General features: G+C 54.6%; 3 protein-coding genes across 7 annotated transcripts in view; 2 read left to right on the top strand and 1 right to left on the bottom strand.

Annotated features, from left to right (window-relative positions):
- Nucleotides 1–2,315, top strand: part of LOC122382256 (E3 ubiquitin-protein ligase MYCBP2-like) — a 34,712-nt gene extending 32,397 nt beyond the window's left edge. The window contains exons 50-52 of the mRNA XM_043367354.1: nt 254–460; nt 746–1,019; nt 1,743–2,315. Of these exons, the coding sequence (XP_043223289.1) occupies nt 254–460; nt 746–1,019; nt 1,743–1,858 (597 nt within the window). The 3' untranslated portion in view covers nt 1,859–2,315. The remainder of the gene's footprint in view (nt 1–253; nt 461–745; nt 1,020–1,742) is intronic.
- A 262-nt stretch (nt 2,316–2,577) lies between these two features.
- Nucleotides 2,578–6,990, bottom strand: LOC122382255 (F-box only protein 47-like). Its single transcript, XM_043367353.1, has 9 exons — nt 6,963–6,990; nt 6,579–6,802; nt 6,147–6,236; nt 5,795–5,911; nt 5,358–5,470; nt 4,455–4,582; nt 3,780–4,096; nt 3,414–3,561; nt 2,578–3,178 (listed from the first exon to the last, which is right to left on the bottom strand). Exons 1-9 carry the CDS (start codon nt 6,988–6,990, stop codon nt 3,072–3,074), a joined length of 1,272 nt encoding a protein of 423 aa, XP_043223288.1. The 3' UTR covers nt 2,578–3,071.
- Nucleotides 6,991–8,066: 1,076 nt separating this feature from the next.
- LOC122382262 (general transcription factor 3C polypeptide 3-like) lies at nt 8,067–19,498 on the top strand. Of its 5 annotated transcripts, none has more exons than XM_043367366.1 (15): nt 8,067–8,113; nt 8,558–8,678; nt 9,579–9,701; nt 10,072–10,199; nt 10,783–10,867; nt 11,579–11,770; nt 13,126–13,239; nt 13,483–13,626; nt 14,040–14,278; nt 14,523–14,669; nt 15,481–15,661; nt 15,968–16,117; nt 17,046–17,125; nt 17,473–17,637; nt 17,929–19,498. In XM_043367366.1, the coding sequence occupies exons 1-15, from the start codon at nt 8,081–8,083 to the stop codon at nt 18,577–18,579; spliced, it is 2,553 nt and encodes an 850-aa protein (XP_043223301.1). In that variant the 5' UTR covers nt 8,067–8,080; the 3' UTR covers nt 18,580–19,498. The 5 variants fall into 5 exon arrangements, with proteins under 5 accessions (XP_043223301.1, XP_043223302.1, XP_043223299.1 ...); XM_043367367.1 differs by having other exon boundaries at nt 8,104–8,143; nt 17,929–19,497; XM_043367364.1 differs by lacking the exon at nt 8,067–8,113 and having other exon boundaries at nt 17,929–18,550; nt 18,723–19,496.
- Nucleotides 19,499–22,283: the final 2,785 nt, after the last annotated feature.

Raw genomic sequence — 22,283 nt, 5'->3', positions numbered from 1 at the left:
CCTGGTTGTGTCAGGCCGTGTCGTTGGTGCCTCAGTATCAGACTAACCTCTGGTAGTTGTGTTTGTGTCTGTGACAGGTCTCCTTTGCCTTGCCTGTGTTTTGTCTACGCCAGTGATCCTTTCGTATCCACATTATATGTGTCTGCGTCACGTGCCTTCTATACCGTACATCTCTGCCAAACTCAGATGTGCTCTACCCGTATCTTTGTGTGCGTGAGACCAAATCTGTAGCCCCGTCTGTGTCTCCCCCCAGGCGCCGATCGAGCACGAGATGCTGTCGGACTTGCTGGCGCCGATCCGCGCGCTGTACGCCGACGTCCGTAAGAAGGCGCTGATTCGCTGCGAATACGACGGACTGCGACTGAGCGAGGCGGCTGGCGCCGCGGGCGGAGGGGACGATCAGCTGGCAGCCATGGCCATGGACCGATACGCCTACTACGTCTGCTGCAAGTGCGGAAAGGTCAGTTCTCAGCTGTTACTCAGTAGATATTATACATTGTTCCAACTTGGGTGCCAGCGTAGGGAGATCATTTTCTAGGTGGGTTGTGCCCATGGGACGGGGAAAATTTTCGGTGTGGGAAGTGGTATCAGCTTCTTCAGAGTAGCCTTTCTTTGACAAATATTTACTACATTTTTTAATCATGGCGTTTGTCTAAACAAGTTATACCCTTACTTCCTGACCCTGCACATTTTTTTCTGCTGCTGTTTGACTGTGGGCACGCCTGCCTCCCCTGTGACGTCTCAGGCGTACTACGGCGGCGAGGCGCGCTGTGACGCGGCGGCCGGCGCTGCCGACGAGTACGACCCTTCCGAGCTGGTCTGCGGCGCGTGCAGTGACGTGACGCGCGCCCAGCTCTGCCCCAAGCACGGCACCGACTTCCTCGAGTACAAGTGCCGCTACTGCTGCTCGGTGGCCGTCTTCTTCTGCTTCGGCAAGACGCATTTTTGTAACGCGTGCCACGACGACTTCCAGCGGCTGACCAGCATCCCGGTGCTGCAGCTGCCCGCCTGTCCGGCAGGTAGGTCCGACCGGCGCCGCGGATGGTTACACGGAGTATGCACTCTGCTGGGAGAGGACAAACGTACACACGGGACTAGTAGTTATAAGTATTGCCTTGAGGCCGAATATCGCCCGCCCGCCGTTTTGCTGCCGTGTTATGCCGCGGCGGCTGAGGAGGGACCTGGCGGGTTGTCATTGACGTTATCCCGCCTGCCGTGCACGGTATATCTTTTTTTTCTAGTTTTATTCACAAAATGTTCACACACTGAGAAAGCATCAGGAACACTATTAAAAAAATGACGTATAATGAGAATACCCGCCCGTCTGGGCGGGCCGGGACGACACTTTCAGGCCATTGCCGCCCCAGCCCCAGGGAGAGCTAATAAGAGACACCTCCCTGGCCGGGGAGAGGTGTAGGATACCGTCCCCCCCCCCCCGGCGCTCCAGACGGGCCGCCTGCCCCCGCCCGCGCTGCCCTGCTTAATAATGGCGTATGGATATAAAAACGCATAGGCAAACACTCGCAGGGGCAGCGCCCCTATCACGCCGACCGCCCGAGCGGGACGCCATCGCGCAGTCCGGCGCCCCGGCCGAGCGGCCGGCGGACCGACCCTGCATGCAGCGTGCTAGGGCCGTTGTGCAGGGCCGGTCACGGGTTAGCCCGGATGGGTTAGGGGCGGGGGGTGCACGGTATATCTTACTAAGTGTTCACTGACCGCCCGGCGCTCCCGTGTGTCGCCAGGTCCGCGCGCCGTCCAGCTGGAGGGCTCAGAGTGTCCACTGCACGTGGAGCACCCGCCCACCGGCGAGGAGTTTGCGCTCGGCTGCGGCGTCTGCCGGAACGCGCACACATTCTGAGCGGCGCCGCTCCCCTATCAAGTGAGGTCCGCCGACCGGCCGCGGCCGCCGCCCGCTGGCCGCTGCCCGGTGCCAAATGTACCCATGTTTCTGGTGTTTAAGAGCCCTGAACTTCCTTGCGAGGCGCCCCTATTTTTGGCGCTGCTACCTTTAATACGCGGGAGAATCTCATGTGTCAGTGTGGATACTTCGAACCACTTTGTACGGATGTTGTTTGTTTGGTTCGATTTCGTTGTGATCCGCTGAGACGTTGGCTGTGCTGCTTTGTTTACCCAATGACTGTACTCCCTGCTCCGGCTGACCGCTGCTACGCCCGGCGGACCGGGCTGGTATTGTGTTTACCGATCGACCCCGCGTACCCGTTATGTTACTCGTATGTACCCGATCCGGTACGGGACGTATTATCTGTATTCGCTTAATGACCCGAGCTATGTTGGAAATACCAGCGACTGCTACCAACTCACTGCCTCTGAGGGAACGAATGAACGCGACGAGACACTTGGGCCGACCTGGCAGGGCAGGACTGATAGAGGGACGGAACAAGCGATAGATTTGGTAGAACGTCACCGATAGAACCACGAAAACAATATCCTCTGGGCTTTCATCTACAAGACACTAATATGCGACCGGCACCATCCACTACTCTGAGGCAAAAACGAACACTGTGATACGAGTCCTGCTTGTGCCTGGTCCAGATTCGCTACTGAAGAAACAATCCGTTTTAGCACAGCTAATGCTGCAATACGATTTTATTTATTCCCAACTTGCGATCAATGGCACAAAAACGAACACAAATCATAAAAGGTAGAACAGTCCATGTTCTTATGAAATATATAAATATGTGGATTGCAAGTAAAAAATATAACACCATATAACAGATAACGGCGTCAATATACACACATGATTATCACACTAATATGAAGAGATGAAAGTTTTAGATCATTGTACTCATGATTATCACACGCATGTGGAAAGACGCTGGTCTCATGTCTTTGTACTGTCATGATTATCACATCAACATGGAAAAACGCGGGTTTTATCTCGAAAATGAGTACGGACGCTGGAGGCCCCCGGTTAGGCAGGGGCCTGGCTGACCAGTTGGCAACTCATCAGGTCACCAGGCCAGCGAGGGAAGCCGTGAATCGGTCAGCAGTGCAGACCAAGCCGGCTCGGCCGGGCGGCGGCTGTTTCAGTAGTGCTGGCGGCGACTTCGTCAGCATTGCAGGCCGTCGGACACGAGCGCGCGGCACATGACCACCTTTCCGAACTCGGCGTGCGCTGACACCAGCAGACGGATGTCCTCCTCGATCAGGTCCGGGTCTGCCGGCGGGCGGGGCGGTCAGTATTGGTACCTCAACGGGACGGAATGTCGCCACCACGCAGAGTGTGTACCGACATTACCTACTATACGTCAAAAAATCAGGTATAAAAATCCGCCTACTGAGGAGGCGGACCGTCACCACCACACTGCAAAGGGACGATTCTGGGACAGTCATGTTACAGCTGTAGCGAGTTGCCCAGAGTCTATACCACCACCGCGGTCTTACAAACGAACCTTCGTGTGACCGGAGCAGGTCCCAGAGGTCCATGATCTGGCAGGTGAAGGCGTCCCAGATGGCCCGCACCAGGCCGCCGCGGTCGCGCGCGCTGCCGATCTCCTGGCAGAGCTGGCGCACTACCGTCAGCACCCAGTGCTGGCTCCGCTGTGGAATACAGACACCACCGTCAGCACCCAGTGCTGGATCTGCTGCGGAGTACAGACACCGCAGTCAGTAGTCGGTACCCATATTGTACTGGGCTTATCTGTGGCGAAAAGATTTCGCACTCTCGGACCACGCCGGCTCGGCTTAATGTTCCTTTACGCACAGCCCTGGCCCACAGAGTCCGCATCTGTTCGCCCCACCGTCGACCCTCTACTCACGCGGAACTTGTGCGTCATGATGCAGAGCGCGCCGAGCAGGCGGGCCACCTGGCCGGTACGCCCGGCGCGCGCCTGAGCGGCCAGCAGCGGCACGGCCACCTGTTCGCCGGCCAGCAGCAGCAGGCAGGCCACGTTCTCTGCCAGCCAGGGCGCCGGCGCGGCCACCAGGTGCTCGAGCAGGTCGGCCAGCGCGGCGCCCGACCAGCCCGGGGCGGTCGCCAGCCGCGTCAGCGCCGCCGCCAGCTCGGCAAAGTGCTGCGCCGCCTGGTGCGCGCCGTGCGGGATGCTGTCGGTGGTCTCCTCCCAGAGCAGCTCCTCTGCGGACGGCGGGCGGGGGGAGGTTGGAGACGGCACACTCAAAAACGGAGCGAGGACTCGACTTCCACAAATCCACGTACGATGCGGCTCGTCCCCACAGCACAAATGTTTCATCAGCGTCCATCACTGGAGTCTGGAGCTGCGTAGGAGCATTCACAGCAATTAGCAACACACACACCGGGCGGAGAGCAGATAGCTCGCTGCTCTATCACCGAAGTGCCCCCCCCCCCCCCCACACTCACTATGCGTGCACAGTCCGTAGAACAGGCCTCAGGCTCTCCCCAGTCCCCACTCACTGTGGGTGCGCGGTCCGTAGAGCAGGTAGAGCAGGCGGTTTCCCTCCCTCTCCCGACTCACTGTGTGTGCGCGGTCCGTAGAGCAGGTAGAGCAGGCGCGCCTGCCGGTGCACCGAGTGTCCGGCCAGGATACGCTCCGTCCACAGCTGCCGGTCGCGGGCGGTCCGACACGGGTCCAGCAGCACCAGCCTGCCGCAGCGGCGGGTATGGGTACAGGACGGAGTGGACGGCCGGAAGGTGGTGGGGAAATCGTAATTCGATGCCAGAAGGACAAAGTTCCGGGCAGGGCTGCGGAGTCGATGGATTTTAGGGTGACTCCGACTCCGACTCCGACTCCGGCTTCAAAAATCGACTCCGAGTCCGACTCCAACTCCGACTCCGACTCCGGACGGTTCTATTAAAATCCATATCATGATATTGAAGTTCATAACGGAGATGTTTTTATCTTGCCTGAAACCATCCCTTGTGCGTTCCAAGGCTATGCGTTGCAATTATGCATTAAAAATAGCGTGCAGAATTATGAAGCAGGCTCTGGGGACTTCACCGTCTTCTGCTTTTTTTTCGCTGAAAACGTTCGTCCAAAACGGCAAAATGGCCTTTTTTCGACAAAATATAATTTCTAGCGCAGTATCGTCAATCAAATTCAGGTGCTCAACGTCAAATCAAATTGACGCTGAGCCATGCAGCGTTAACTCCGACTCCGGAGTCGGAGTCGGTAAGATTTTGGCGACTCCGACTCCGACTCCGACTCCGGGCAGAACTGTCGACTCCGACCGACTCCAACTCCGACTCCGACTCCGACTCCGCAGCCCTGGTTCCGGGCGTATTTTATTGTAGATTACAAGGATACTCCAACAATGGTTCTGTCAACGTATCGCTGACATTGTCTTTATTGTTGCATGGGTAACAGTTACTTTGAGATTGGCGTCGAGCCATCTTGACGAGCATGGAGCCGGTCGCTGACCTGTAGAAGAGGCGCAGGTTGACCTCGTCCTGGGGCGCGGCGCCGGCCGTTCCTCTGAGCACCCGCTCGGCCAGCTGGGTCATACAGCAGCGGCTCGACAGCGCCCGGAACACCTGCTCATGCCGGGCGCCGGGAGGCACACGTTAGTTACGGGCCGGGAACGAACACACAGGGAGACACTGGCATACGACCACGTCATCTTTCATGTTGGGAGAAATGGATCGCTTGCGCGTAGAAAAGGGAAATATGATTATGTTGTTACTTTTACTTTGTCTTGTTTATAAAAAGGCTACTGGCTAGCATTGGTCAACGAGCCAACCTCGGACTGTTTCAACAAGGACTTGTGGTCCGTGTAATCCGCCTAATATAAGTGACGGGAGAGTTCTGAGCGAAGTTGTGGCTGCTGAGCCTGCGTGGACGGCCGGCGACTGTCTGACCTTGTCGCACTCGCACTCCTCCCATCCGGCGATGGCGGCGTGGAGGAAGCGGCCGTAGCAGGCCAGCGTCACCACGCACGGCACCGAGACGCCGGCGGCGCTCCAGCGCGCGTCCACCTGGCGAGGGAACCGCGGCCGTCACCGGCACAGAGCGGCAGAGACCGGCACTCATAGGACCACTACACACCGATATCGTTAGCGTTAGGACTCGGGGCATGATAACGTTACACAATATACGGGAGACTGTTGGGTTTGATCGTCTAATATTCATGGCGAGATTGTTTGCCCCAGTATCATCCGGAGATCGTTAATCCCCAGCGCTCTACCCTAACACACCCGGCAGAAGACTCACCTGGTTCACAAAGTCCCACAGTCTGCGCAGCCGGTCTTTGGTGAAGTAGAGGCAGGTGACGCGCTTCTGCAGCAGCCCCAGACGCTGAAACTGACCAACCGCACCACAGAAACCGAGCGTTAGCCGGAGCGAACTGAAACCGACACACGGGTGCGTGGAGTTGCTTAGAAACAGTGGGATTAAACGGGTAAACATTTAACAACTCTGTATGCATGACTTATCTAATACTCAACTTGACAGTTGGCTACCTACCCAAATAACCGCTTTTCATCGAAGTGATAGATAGACGACACCTATCATGTCTAAGAAAAAGGGCGAGGCGACTGCACCAGTACCAGGGAGGAGGCGGAGCCGGTGCGCCTGCATCGGACTCTCGGCAGCCTCTGTCGGGGCGGGCCCGGACTCTCAGCAGCCTCTGTCGTCACAACTGACCGTGACCAGCAGTCCGGGGCCCGGCAGGCCGATCGGGTCGGCTCCGTCCGGCAGCGGCGGCACCAGACAGGCGATGGCGCGCGGCGTCACCAGCCACGCCTCCACCAGGGCGCGCACCGACTTGGCCGTCAGCGCCAGCCGACTGAGCGACACCGCTGGCCGCCGGCCAGTCGCGCAGTAAATGGAACCAGTGTCCGTCAGATAGGCACACTGCACAGGCCAGTCTGTGTTTGGAATTGTTGGTATTTAGTTGCTCAATTTACGGACGTACTGGACGATCTGAGTAGGTATGTTAGCATGCCAATAGCTTAATGTAGACTGGAAAAGGCACCATTGTCCGCTCGAACTTGAAATAATCTTGGTTTAAACCGCGCGATGACTTACCGTCAAGCCACTGAAATACGTGGTGCATCATTTCAGGAGGGAGCATGTCAAACAATCCAATGGGCGAGCTCGAAAAACATCTCGGCTTGCTGTCGCGAGTTTCTTTCAGCTCCAACCGCGATGACCGACGAGGCTTCTTTCGAATGGGGAAATCCAAAATACTCATAGACTTCATTTTCGGTGACGCCGAGAAAACAACTAAGAATATCCTCGTATACCTGCAGGGTAAAAATGACATGGGATTTATGGCAGGATGAGGAAATGCAAAGGCTGGTACCTATACTTAAATTGATGAAACATATTAGCTCATACAAAATACATCTTGACCGTATATATCTATTTATATTTAGTTCACAAGTTACAAGATACCTAGTCCGTAAGCGTTAAAACATGGATATAGACGTATCGCGTCTGACCTCTCGTGTCGTGACTTGACCTTGACCCATAAATACTGATCCAACTTCCAAGCCTTTGGAACAACTTTGGAATGGATCATATGGCAATATACTTACCGTTATCAATTTACCCTAACCCAGGTGGTCGACCGTCTACTCCACCTCGTATAGTTACCGCCTTGGTTACCGCTACCAACGGTATACAATATTTTCAGCAATTAGGTAATGAAATAAGTTAATTGTATTTAGATTTGAGCCCATTCGCCCGCGACAGAAGACAGAACCAAAACAGCCAAGACAGAACACCGAAAATCAATCTCAGATTTCGCAGCAGAAGGCGCAAGCAAGGCGCAGAAAAGTAAATCTCAGGAACTTTACTCTCAGCTTCAATAGTTGTCCCGTGAATAGCTGAATTTTCAATCATTTGACTGAAGGTATATTGCATAGTTTAAAAAAAAGAATAAAGCTTTATGTGATAACAAAATTTGACGTTAAGATAACTCGAGATAACTTTAAAATTTTGTTAATTCAGAATATATGTTTCATATAAGCCGCAACTGCTACATTCATAGTGTTCATCAAGTGCTATTTGCTCAGAAGCTCCCACCGCTCCCACCACTGTTAACAATCGTAGGCTGGCGCTACTGCTGACCGCCAGCGCAAGTGGTGAACAGATGCTAACAGCCTGATACGATAATATGAGTAGTGTAAATCAAAAAGTAAATGATAAGGCGACGCGTTCAAGCTGGTGCAGAGGTGTGTGGTCGTTTGTAGCAAGGCCCGTTTGTAGGTAGATCTTGATCTAAATGTTTCACGGATTATGCCCACTGAAATAAAAACACTATACCCACTGGGCGACATGATCTAGCATAGCATTTCAAATAAATCCTTGTCTCAAACGACGTGGACCTGGGGGGCCGAGAGTCGAGCTACCGACAAATCACATTTTGTTTTGTTGAACTATGTATCTTTTAATTGGGAAATAATATATTTTAGAAGAATGTTGATTTACCCACTAGTCTTGGTCTTAAATGCATAATTTCTTTCAGTAGCCCACCAGCGCATCACCATGCCTCGGTACCTACCTAATCATCAAGATGCTTAATGAATTCCGCATGAGGTACCCAGGCCAGTCATTAATGCATCTTTGATCTTGCTGCAGTACACATCATTTCATTTGCTTTGTTTTTGACATTTCAGCTGAAAAACATTCCAGCCATGTCTGCAACAGGATCCAATTCAAAGGTTTCTGTGGGAATGAAGACTGAGGAGGTTCAAGAGGCTGCAGAGGGCCAAGAATTGACAAACAAGTATCTACGTGGTAAGTTACAGGCACAGGAAGCAGTAATATTTATTGGATGTGTAGCACAATATTTGACATGTTATTCGTATTTAGGAATTAATGCTATCTTATCATAGGTTATTGGTATATTAGTCACGTAGTGTCACAGTGTGAGTATATGTCACAATTGTTAGACAAGCTATGGGCAAGAGAAAAATACAGGCATCCTTAGAAGTCAAGAGCCAATTATAACAATGATACTTCCTACATGATAAAAAACACGGTCAAACTGGTTAGAAGATTAAGAAATTCAAGTCAAGAGCGAGCAAAACTGGTGTAGAACACCTCAAGCAGATCATATTCTACAAGGTACAAGGCCTTTTGGGGCGACTAACGGAGCGAGCGAGAGGGTGAGCCTTGCACGTGCGAATTTTCGACGGGGTACCTCCAACTGACTTGTGCACGGCACACTACTAACTGGTCCCTAACTGTGTACCAAATTTGAGCCCCATCAGTCCAGCCTTCTCAAGATCTGGAAACGATCCCTGCACGTGCGCACGTGCAGCAGCACCCCAACTCTGGCACATGGATATGCATTGCCTAGTGGGTGCCTACCTACATGCCAACTTTCAGCGCAATCGGCTAAGTATTTACCAAGATATTGCAACTATTACAAAATGACACCTCTTCGTTTTGCACGTGGCACGTGCAAGGGGTCACCCACATGCATTGGGAATAGTCTAATACTTGGTAGAAAGAATGAAGCTACCCTACAAAAATTACCGCATGTAAATCGGTCAAGTGGTTGCTGAGATATACGCCTCGCAAAAGCGTCCGCACGGCCGGCCGGCCGGCCGCTCATACTCAGAAATTTCTGTTAATCTATGAAAGGCTCCGCTCGCTCCGTAATATGTACGTGCCTATTCTGTGTGCCACCAGGTGAACTGTCATTCACCGAGTATGCTCAGCTGCTGGCGGCAGAAGACGATGATCCGACAGAGCTGGATGGCGAGCTGGACCTGGACGAGCTGGATACTGGAGGTGACGCAGCCAGCACAGCAGGTGACTGCCAATGGAAAGCAGACTTGAAGCTCAGCTGACTATGACTGCCAACCACGCTGCCAACAGTCAACAGATGACAGCCATCAACTGACTAGCTGAAAGAGGCCATTATCTATTGCTGCAATCAAACAACTTTTATCCTTTCTCTTTATTGACACATTGGGGCCTCCTAACTGTGCCTTTGTGCTACTCTTATTTAGCAACCTGATCATTTTAAATGCTCATAATTATCAGTTATTCTTGGCAGGAATGGTCATTGGTTGTTGGATGACATATTTGTATTACACTATTGGTTTTTGCCCATTGTAGGCCATCGGGCAGGGAACTCTGGTTGCCGCGTGCGCCCACTGACCTGACCTTGCGTCGTCAGGCGGCGAGCGGCCCGCGTCGGTCGTACCCAGCGGGGCCGGGGACGACGACGAAAACATGACGGCCCGCGAGTCGATCCGCTCCCAGCGCCGGCTGCTCAAACGGCGCACTCTGCCGGCCGTCCTTCAGGTCAGTGGTTACTGGTTACACTACCGACGGTCCTATTGCACTGCCGGCCGTCCTTCAGGTCAGTGGTTACTGGTTACACTACCGACGGTCCTACGACCTACTCTGCCGGCCGTCCTTCAGGTCAGTGGTTACTGAGTACTGATTGCACTACCGACCGACGATCCTACTACTCTGCCGGCCGTCCTTCAGGTCAGTGGTTGCTGATTACACTGCCGACGGTCCTACTACACTGCCGGCCGTCCTTCAGGTCAGTGGTTACTGATTACACTGCCGACGGTCCTACTACCCTGCCGGCCGTCCTTCAGGTCAGTGGCTACTGGTTACTGATTACTGGTTACACTGCCGACGGTCCTACTACACTGCCGGCCGTCCTTCAGGTCAGTGATCACAGAACCGGCGGCTGTTCGGCTCAGTTACCGTCATTAGGTCGCCAGCCGCCCTTTTGATCGATCACTATCGTACCAATGGTCTCTGTCTACTCCTAGGGTAAGATGGGCGAGACGAACCTACGTCACGCGCGTGTCTCATGTTCGATCTGAGCCATTCTGAGATATTTCATATTGTGCGCTCTGTTTGCCCGCAGGGTATGATGGGCGAGGCCAACCTGCGTTACGCGCGCGGAGACACGGAGGATGCCGAGACCATCTGCAAGGAGATCATCCGCCAGTGTGAGTGACTAAGAGTCAGATGGGCAAAGACCTACCCTTCTGGTGGCCTGCCTGCGGGAGTGTGTCGCTGACGTAATGTTCGAGTCTGGTCTGCATGCCCTGCCGATGAGACTGATAGTCTGGTCTGCGTACCCTGACCTAAATGTGTTCTCGGTTTCTGAGTCTGTTGGTATCAAGTCTGTATGTGGCAGTCAGTTGCCACTGACCCGTTCCAAACCCGCTGACCGTGAGACGCTGACCCCCAGGTCCGCTGGCGCCGGAGCCGTTCCAGACCCGCTGACCGTGAGACGCTGACCGTGAGACGCTGGCTCCGGAGCCGTTCCAGACCCGCTGACCGTGAGACGCTGACCGTGAGACGCTGGCTCCGGAGCCGTTCCAGACCCGCTGACCGTGAGACGCTGACCCCCCAGGTCCGCTGACCGTGAGACGCTGACCCGACAGGTCCGCTGGCGCCGGACTGCCGTTCCAGACCCGCTGACCGTGAGACGCTGACCGTGAGACGTTGACCCCCCCCCCCCCCCCCCCAGGTCCGCTGGCGCCGGAGCCGTACCAGACCCGCTGACCGTGAGACGCTGACCCCCAGGTCCGCTGGCGCCGGAGCCGTTCCAGACCGGCTGACCGTGAGACGCTGACCCGCCAGGTCCGCTGGCGCCGGAGCCGTTCCAGACCCGCTGACCGTGAGACGCTGACCGTGAGACGCTGACTCCCCAGGTCCGCTGGCTCCGGAGCCGTTCCAGACGATGGCCATGATGCACGAGGAGCGCGGCGACCACGAGCGGGGGCTCCAGTACAGTCTGATCGCGGCGCACCTCTCCAAACCGGACGTGGACGAGTGGCTGCGCCTGGCGCGCATCTCCGAGGCCAAACAGAGCCACAAACAGGCCGTGGTCTGCTACACCAGAGGTGCGAATAGAACCTTAAGGCTTAACCAGAGCTACAAACAGAGCCACAAACAGGCCGTGGCCTGCTACACCGTAGGTGAGATCAGAGTCACAAAAGCCATGAACAGAGCCACAAACAGGCCGTGGTCTGCTGCACCAGAGGTGAGAACAGACTGCCACAAACATTCACAAACAGAGCTACAAACAGAGCCACAAACAGGCTGTGGTCTGCTACACCAGAGGTGAGAACAGACTGCCACAAACAGAGTCACAAACAGAGCCACAAACAGCCACAAACAGAACCACAAACAGAACCACAAACAGAGCCACAAACAGGCCGTGGTCTGCTACACCAGAGGTGAGGACAGAGCTACAAATAAAGTCACAAACAGAGACACAGACAGGCTGTGGTCTACTACACCAGAGGTGAGAAGGGACTGCCACAAACAGCACAACAGACAGAACCACAAACAGAGCCACAAACAGAGCCACACACAGCCAAAAACATAGCCACAAACAGGCCGTGGTCTGCTACACCAGAGGTGAGGACATACTGCCACAAACAGAGCCACAAACAGGCCGTGGTCTGCTACACCAGAGGTGAGGTCAGAGCTACAAATAGCACAACAGACAGACCACAAACAGAGCCACAAACAGGCCGTGGTCTGCTACACCAGAGGTGAGATCAGACTGCCACAAACAGAGCCACAAACAGGCCGTGGTCTGCTACACCAGAGGTGAGAACAGAGCTACAAACAGAGCCACAAACAGGCCGTGGTCTGCTACACCAGAGGTGAGAACAGAGCTACAAACAGAGTCACAAACAGAGCCACAAACAGGCCGTGGTCTGCTACACCAGAGGTGAGAATAGACTGCCACAAACAGAGCCACACAAACAGAGCCACAAACAGGCCGTGGTCTGCTACACCGGAGGCGAGAACAGAGTCACAAACGGAACCTCAAACATAGCCACAAACAGGCCGTGGTCTGCTACACCAGAGGTGAGAACATTCTGCCACAAACAGAGTCACAAACAGAGTCACAAACAGAGCGACAAGGAGGCCGTGGTCTGCTACACCAGAGATGAGAAAAGAGCTACAAATAGAGTCACAAACAGAGTCACAAACAGGCCGTGGTCTGCTACACCTGAGGTGAGAATAGAGCTACAGTCAGTCAGAATCACATACAGAGACAAACAGGCCAGGTGAGAGTGTTGTTTGGATGGTGCTGTTCGTTCGTTGTGCCCCTATACGTTATCGTGTGCAGACTGCTTAAATCGGCTTTTTGATCGTATTACATTAATGAATGAAGATACCTCCAAATGTCCGCTGTCCGTGTCTCCGTACCGTCGTGTAGCACGTCTGCGCTGTGTTCCAGCGATCGAGGCGGCGCCGCAGCGTCTGGAGCTGCACCTCAAGAGGGTGGAACTCGTCAAACTCATCACCAAGACGGCCAAGCTGCCCATCAGCTACCTGAAACGAGCCGTCACCAGTGAGTCGCGACCCTTTACCTTCTTTGTGCCCCGAATATAATACTTGCATTATTTTGTGCAACACGGCTACTTAGGCAAAATGAAATCGCAATAAGACCTTTTGGAATTCAAATCAATTGGGTGTATGCGCCCTTAGTGTCGAAGGCCTACGTCTATCTGCCGTGTCTGCAGATGTGATGTGTAGTGTGCTCTCTCCGTGCTGTAATTAATGTATCCTGACTCTCCTCCTTCTGTCCCGTCAGTCATGTGTGACGGCTCGGCCGGCGACGCGTTCCGGGTGATGAAGGAGCTGCACCAGCTGCTGATGGCCGATAAACTGTACGACGACGCCAAAGAGTACTGGACCAAGGTGTTCGACAAACACGGAGACAAGGCCAACTGGGAAGGTGAGTCGGCGACACTGGAAATGGGCTGAAATTTTGTTGAATGGCAATGTCGGGGACCCGCACATAATAGGATATTCCCAAACCCAGTCATTCATAGCCTTTATGACTTAGTGTAGTGTGACTAAGGTAATAAGGCAATGTGACGAGGGAGTTGCCGGTCCCGGATGATACCTGCCTGTAGTGGACGTTTATTTACTTTTCTCCGACCCCAGACTCCAGAGAGCCACTTGTAAGTGTAACTGAGGCCATTGGTATCCACTTCTAGTATAACGGAAGTTATTGGTTTCGGCAAATATCCACATGCAGTGTGAAAGTTTCCTAGTGTCGGAGACACTCATTCCCGGTGTAATCGAGTTTCCCGGTGCGGACAAACTCCGACCTTTGGTGTAACCGGGTTTTCCCGTCTCCCACAGACACCCACGTGTACCTGGAGCTGCTGCTGACCACCGGTTCACCGGGCGCGTGTGTCGGCGCGCTGCTGCGCTTCTGCGGCGTGCGGTTCGAGCCGCCGGTGCCGGCCGACGCGTCCGACTGGGCCGCGGCGCTGGCCGGGGCGCGCTCCGTCACCGTGCCGGAGGGAGTGCCGCTGGACGTCAAATACAAACTGCTGCTGGCGCTCATACAGCTCGAGTGTGTCCGACTGGCGGACAAGGTGAGCGGCCAGCGGCGGGACGGGAGGTCGGGGTCGTGGTATCGTAGGTCGGAGAGGTGTGAAGCAGATGATGCCACTCATCTGATCAATGGCAGCCTTGGCAGGTATGCTCTTACATTGCTTCTTTCTCGCCGGAATCCAGGTGAACTCGTCACCCAAAGCCGACGTAATATGTATTCTTTTTATTTATGTCAAGTCTAGAGATGTAACATTTCGCCGTACGCCTCCCCCCTCTGTCCCGCAGAGTCTGATTCCCAGTCTGAAGACGTGCGATCCGGAGGAGTACGGAGACATCTACATGGACGTGGCCGAGGCGCTGATGGAGAAGAAACACTACGAAGCCGCGCTGCAGCTGCTCAACATGCTCACCCAGTCCCACAACTACTGCCTGGTACGTAACAATGTTACGATACGTAACGCTGCACAACTACTGCCTGGTACGTAACAATGTTACGCTACGTAACGGTACACGCAATGCTGCCTGGTACGTGACAGCACATAATGATACTGCTTGTTACGTAACTATAACTGCCTGGTTTGCTATTGGATGTGTTCGCTCGCCGACTCATCGCATTTGTTTCCACGATATTGCCAGAATTGCCCTTCTATGTCGGATGTCTTTGCGGCGAATCGGTGTTAAAGGGACTATCCCACCTTCTAAAATGTTGTTAAAACCAATTAAATTGTGCCCGACTTTATAGATTGGATGACCAGGAACACGGTTCTGGCATTTATTTTTCATTAAACATCTTAGGCTTCCCATATTCCAAACACAAACTTTCAAATATGTGACGTCACAGCCCAAAATTACCTCCTTCCCCAGGCCACATTACTGTCATAAAGCTGATTCTTTTTACTCTGTAGGCATCACAACAAAGTTCAGACCAAGTTTTAAGCGATTTTTTAACGAACAAACCCATTTAAATCAGAATGACTAAACGAGGTGACGTCACACTAACGGTCGCTCCATGTTGAAGATAGGGCCTTGTTGTACAAGGCCCATTTTCAAATGAAGGGAACGAATTTCTTCAACACCAAGAGGCCGCGGGGGTTGCAACCTAGATAGATAGTGGTTTCTGAACCTCGCCGCAAACTTGGCTATCTCAACTCAAACCCCATGTTAAAGGTGGGATAGTCCCTTTACTGTGACCAAGCCCCACCCGTTTAACGCCCAGGCATAACTCACTACCCGTGCCCCTCAGGCGGGCGTGTGGCTGCGCGTGGCCGAGTGTCACCACGAGCTGGGGCGGATGGAGCAGGCGGTGGCCGCCTACCGGGAGGTGGTGGCGCGCGCGCCCAGCCACAGCCAGGCGCGCCTGGTGCTCTCCACCATCCTGCACCAGCTGGGGCGGCCCGAGGAGGCCATCGCAGTGCTCTCACAGGGTGAGTACAGGTGGCATCTCACTGGTTGTGGAGATACTGTTGAATGGTGAGTAGTGAGAGCGGAGGTGCCTTCTCAGTGCCAGAGTGGAGACGTACTCTCACAGCATAAGTACCGACGTCCCGGCCTCACCCAGTAAGCACCAAGGCCGTTCCCTTACAGGGTGATTTCTGCTGTTACATCACAAACTCAGTCCTCTGTCTTTCTGCCTTTTCACTAGGGATAATTCCCAGTACCTCCGCTCTTCTTTCGCGAGTACTGGAGTAGCTTTATCCGTCCACTGACGCACGTTTGTCATCTGTCCACAGAGGTGGAACAGGAGGTGCTCGACTCAGATCTGCTGCTGGAGAAGTCGGCACTGTTAGAGAAGGAGGGGCGCATTGTCGAGTTTATCGACACGGTGCGGACGCTGCTGTCTCAGCACTGTCCCATTATCCGAGACAGAGACGAGGCCAAATGTAAGTACCGCGCCGGGACGACGACCGGGGGAGGGAGGGCCACAGGGACGCCGTATCCCTCAGTCGTCTCAGTACTGTCCAGGGTTGGCATTTTTGCCGGCAAAAACTAGTTTATGCCATTTGCCGGTTTCAACCGGTTTTAACCGGCAAAAAGTGGCAAAAACTGGCAAAAACTAAAAACCAGCACAATGATATGCCTAGACATGGATTTAAAGATGAAACATTTTTAGGAGAATTCGGTGAAAGCTTTATGCTTTCAACCAGAAGTGACATTGACCGTTGAAGTGTTCTATAACTCAAAAACATTTTCATGGGCTTTCCATAAGGCGCCTTTTGGGGGTGACAAATGAGCCAGTGCAAGAGTGAGTCCTGCACAATCAGAAGTGCGAAGGGGTATCTGCCACTGATATGCGCACTGCACCCTACCGTGGCAGCCTTGCCCCACTCCCCTACATGGAAATACATTCTGTGGTGGATGCCTACTGACATGCATAGACATTTTAAGCAGGGATAAGTAATGAGGCAAACTTCAGAATGTTTGGTGCATCTCTATAACATCAAGAAATGCATTTGTACATTTCAGATCCATTCCTAACTAGAAAAGTTGTGGTTTGGCCCACCTGAGTTTTATCCAGTTTTTGCCAGTTTTTGCCACCGGGGTTTCTGCCAGCCGGTTTAAACCGGTTAAAACCACTGGCAAAAACCAGTTTTTGCCACCCCCTGCCAACCCTGGTACTGTCCCATTATCGGAGACAAGAGACGAGGCGAAATGTAAGTGCTGTGATGAGATTAATATCCTGTGCCTGTAGTCCAAGAGTTCAGACCGATGATCGCAATCTCTTCTCAGTGTCCTACTGGCCACATCGATTGCCTGTTACACTATGTGACGCTTCCGCCCTCCCCCCCTCCCCCCCGACACGCTCCACAGCGATGCTGGTGGGCTTCAAGGTGCGCGAGCACACGCTGAGACAGCTGCGGAAACTAAAACCAGACACCTACGACGATCCGGTGAGCGGCGTGGGGTGTTGTTGGGAGCGGTACAGCTGCCGCTGTCTACCACTGCCTGATTGCACTCCATCGCTATATTCTGTGTCTATTGCCACTTGCTACCACTATTGTTTCTATTTTTGCTGCTGCTGTTTGCTGACGTCGCTGTCAAAATGCAACGTCATCACTGTTAATGCATATTCCGACTTCTGTCGACTCGACCTGTCAGGTGGTCTAACCGTCCAATCTGGTCCACTTCGACACCACCCAGCTCCATCTGGCCCCGATGTGCTTCCTTCTATCGCTCTGTCTCAGTCCGCTTTCCAGTCACCCCGTCTGACCGCCAAATCCCCCGCACTCTGCGGCAGGGCCCGGCGTTCGTGGACCGTCCCACGGAGCTAGAGCGCCACTGGACACTGCTTAAGAAGGCGCTCTCCTACCTGGAGGAGCGCGGCCAGTTCTCCGACTGTGTCGACCTCATCATGCGCGCCAAGGGTAGCCGCGAGTTCAACCAGCGCACCGATATCTCAAAGGTGAGACCGACTGAACCGCAGGGGACGCGGGGAGGGGCTGGGACAGGGCATGTGACCCACAGTGGGCGAGGAGGGACCGGGAGTCGGAACGGTACAATTATTGGGCTGCCGTGACGTGGCTCGTCAGCTGCCGTCTATTGACCATCATTGATTCTCCGAGTACGGCAGTAAACAGCCGGCCTTCGGTAAGCTACTGATTCAGTAATCCATCCCACGCTCGTTACTTACCTGTTTTGAGCCATTCTCTTCCCGACCCGATACTCAGTACTGACCCCCCGTCTCGCCGGCCAGGACCTGGACACGATGTGCGCGATCGCGTCATTCCGCGCCGCCGACTACGAGATGGGATTCCCGGTGGTGCGCAAGATGCTGCTGGCCGAGCCGGAGGTGCAGTCCCTCTGGAACCTGCTCAACCTGGTCACCATGCGCGCCGAGGACATCCGGCACGCGCGCTTCCTGATGCGGCTGACGCACCGACTGCCGGAGCTGGTGGCACTCAGCCTGCTGAACGGTCACAACTGCCTCATGTCCGGCACGTACAAGTACGCGCTGGTCGAGTACGTGTCGGCGTATAAACTGGAGCCGCGCGACCCGCTGATCGCGCTGCTGGTCGGTGTCACCATGATCCACCTGGCGGCGCAAAAGTTCACCACGCGCAAACACAGTCTGGTGGTGCAGGCGCAGGCGTTCCTCGGACAGTACGCCAGCCTGCGCGGCGACACCCAGGAGAGCATGTACAACATGGGCCGCGGCATGCACGAGCTGGGACTGCTGCCCAACGCGGTGCACTACTACACGCGCGCGCTGGAGCTGGAGCCGTCTGGCGGCGACCCGGCGCTGGACCTGCGGCGCGAGACGGCCTACAACCTGGCGCTCATCTACCGGGCCAGCGGCAACTTGACGCTGGCGCGCCGCCTGACGCACCGGTACTGCATCATATGAGGACTGACGCGCCGCCTGACGCACCGCTACTGCATCATATGAGGACTGACGCGCCGCCTGACGTGCCGAACTGGCGCGCCGCCAGCTGACGCACCGATACTGCTTCATATGAGGACTGACGCACCGGTACTGCATCATATGAGGACTGACGCACCGGTACTGCATCATATGAGGACTGACGCACCGATACTGCAACATCCTGAGGATTGACACACCGCCACTGTGCCACCAGGTGAGGTGGCGCACCGCTCGCCAGTGTCCAGTATTGTCATATAATCCTGGGTGGCGTTTGGTCGCCTGACCAGGTAATGATTGTGTCGTGGTGTATTTTGCCCGGCTGTGGACGGCACGGCTCGTTCCCTCCCTTTGCGTCTGTCTGTGGGTGGATCCGAGTCAGACAGTCTCTGTGATAGCCGGGGATGGGGCGGTCTCCACGGCTGTGGGCCGCTACCATTGCCGGCTCCCCGACCGGGTAGTTGGGTTTTCTGGGGTGACTTTTGTAAGACGATTGACGTGTTGTGGTGGATGACTGGGTTTGAGGTGTGTGACCGTCGTGAAGAGGTAGGTGGGTAGTTATCTTCGGCCAGTGCCGATACTGCTCTATGGAGTGTGTTACGGTGGACGGTTGCCAGTGACGCAGTGGATCTCGCATGGTACCGTGGCGTCAGCGACATATTTGTGCATGGGCTTCTGAAATTGTTTTGCCTCACAACCTTCTTTCACCTGTCTATCGGGCACTAACTCAGTGAACTTGTGCTACTATCCATAAGCTGTGTCATCTTCAAAAGGTTTGTTAAGATAAGCAGTTGCTTGCCACAAGTTATCAAGCTGCCCGTGAAAAATCTAAGTACAAAATATTATTCCATGTGGGCGCAGAATGACGAGAATAAACGTGCTTTCTTATCAAAGTTTGTCTTTAGAATATACATTTGCAACGAATTCGTCTCACAAAATGCGCCATGTCAATCAACCTGCAACTAACATAATTACAAAGAGCGTTTAAACATTCTTGCGCCAGCGATAGCCGGGACGGTCACCCGGGGAAGGGGAGGAGAAAAGCGAGTGAGGGGGAATCCGTGTGGGGGACTTATTTTTTGTGTTCTTTAAGATTAATTGGCAAAATTCGCTGTTTCCCAGTGATACCCACCATTTGTACACACTGGAGCCGGTTGGGCGATAGCAGTTTCAGGGTATGAGCAGTTTCCTCCTCCTCCCCCCCCCCACCACACACATACCCCCCGCAGTTAAAGGTCAGTCAAGGTACTGACACACTGCCGTGCTGCAGTGCATTGACCGATGTCACCTGCGTGACCACTAACACAGTAGATCGGCGCTTCCTCGGTGGCCGCTTCCTGGACGCGGTGTCGGTCAAGGTTTCCGACTGGTTTCCCCACGCACGATGACCTTGCAACCGTTAGACGATTCCCGTCAGCGACCGGTCTTCCTAATAATAGAGGGTGGTGGCGAGCGACATTTTTATCGGCGCTGCGATCTGATACCGTTCAGCAATGTCAAGTTTTGCGCACTACCTGCTCGTATAAGTCGTACTAGACAAACTGGCAGTACAAATGACAAAATGACGAATGATCATCATTCGTCACTTAAATCAAATATTAATCGTCACTTTAATTAAATCACTATGGACGATCGTAAAACGACGAAAAGCCGCGTCGCTGGGTTCGAGGCCTGACGATTGTTCGAGTGCGGAGAGACGGACGAAAAACACCACCTGCTGCGGTGAAGGACCTTGCAATGGGATTGTGAGCGACGAACGCTGTTCTTCCCGCTCTCCAAACCCGGTGTTTATATATGTGCATTCACCGTATTTAGTTTAGCATCTTTTACAACCTGTCGCAGATAAGGGTCAGGACCGGCGACTCAGCTTGAAAATACTTCGCAAAGAACGACGACTCATTTCGCCTGTCGTTCATTCCGTATACCTCGGAGCACCGCCCGCTCAGTACGGACTCTGCAGTGATTGGATATGTGCCGACTGCGGATTGTGCCGTGACAGGACGGGCAGGAGGTGCCGGAACTAAGAAGCAACCCTGCACAACTGGCCCGTACCTGTCGACGGCGGGATGGCTGGAGTGGGGAGGGGCGTCACGGCCACCCCTGCGTGTCTGTGCCGTCGTTCGCCGACGCGCCCGGAGCCGGAAAACGGAGCGCCGTCCGTCCCGTGTCGCCTCGACGTCTGGTGTTTGGCGGCCGCCCGCCTATAAAGGACAGTGGTCAGCGGGCAGAGCCGTCAATTCGTGACCGGGAGGAGCCACCGCAACGTGGAGTGGCGGGCCACTGTAAACGGCGGCGGCTCAGGAAGTAGAAGATATCCCTAGCGGTGTCGGCCTGGAGTACAGGCTGAATAGCCGGCATGCCGGGGCTACAACTGGTGAGTGACGCCGCCAAATGCTGACGCGCACATAAACATACGCATTACTAAATAATTACGTCAATGCATTTCTGTCGTTGTTTGTTTGAATTTGCCCGTCTCACCTCGTGTTTAATTATATCTTGCGTACAATAATTTATATTGTGCTGGCAATGCTTTTTATTTTGCCAATTAGTCGACAACAAAGTGTTTACATTCAACGGTAGCAGTTGTGTTATGTTATCGCCGACCATCGGTGACGGGTCGCTCTGTTACAGGTGGTGTTGGCGGCGGCCCTGGCAGCGGCCGTCCGCGGCTCGCCGGCCATCCTCGGCTCGGGCGCCGCTGACGGCCCCCAGCCCAACAGACCGACCGGTGACATACTCGACCACGACCCCGCCTTCCTGGCCACCGCACTGGCTCTGGTGGGACACGCCCTGAGCGAACAGCTTGCGGCCGAATCGACCCAGGCCCCGGAGACCACACCTCCTCAGCAGACGGAGGCTACCAACGCGGCCATCGCCGGAGACGGGCTCAGTTTGGCGGCCAACCTCGTGGCAGCGCTCGGCGAGAGCGCCTTCCCCGAGCAACAGCCCATAGGACAGGGGCTGGCTTTTACGTCTGACCTCGTTTCCAGTGTCGGTCAGGGGATATCCCCGACGGTCGCTACTCCCGTGGACGATGGAAGGCAGGCGAATTCGGAAGTCACCAACGTCAACAAACTACCGTCCCAGTCAGCTAGTCTGAACGGTGGCCTACGCTCACTACCAAGCCTCCCGGCCCGGCCGGCGGTTCCTGCTGTTGTTCCGACCGAGCAGCCCGTAACCGCAGCTTACACCCCAGCCGCATCTGCCCCGGTGTCAGCTCCCCCTCTCAGACCACAGCACTCAGCAGGTCAAGAAGTCACAGCTGCGCCCTCGATTGGGCCTTCCGCCATCAGTTTCCCGAGCTTTGAGCAGTTCCTTAGCTCGCTGGGCAGCACTACATCGCCTCCAAGCCCTGCTGTGCAAGAACAGACAGAAGCACCTGCCGTCAATGTAGAGCCGAACTCGAACACCACACCTCTGGAACCCCAGCCCGTTGTAGAGCAGCCGGCTTCAGAGCCTGAGAACTTGCTCAGCGCAGAGAACACAGTCCCGCCTGCGGCATTCCATCCCGCTGCTTCACTGTTCGGACTATTCGGCGGCTTACCGCAGCTGTGGAACCAGGCTACTCTGAACCCATTCGCCGCCACCGTCCAGCATCCTTTTGCTGCCACGGTTCAGAACCCATTCGCTGCCGCGGTTCAGAATCCATTCGCCAGCACGATTCAGAATCCTTTGGCCGCGGCGGTCCC

The sequence above is a fragment of the Amphibalanus amphitrite genome, unplaced genomic scaffold (assembly GCF_019059575.1).
Source record: "Amphibalanus amphitrite isolate SeventyFive unplaced genomic scaffold, NRLGWU_Aamphi_draft 000136F_arrow, whole genome shotgun sequence".
Taxonomy (NCBI): Eukaryota; Metazoa; Arthropoda; class Thecostraca; order Balanomorpha; family Balanidae; genus Amphibalanus; species Amphibalanus amphitrite.
This window is presented reverse-complemented; position numbering and strand designations above follow the sequence as displayed.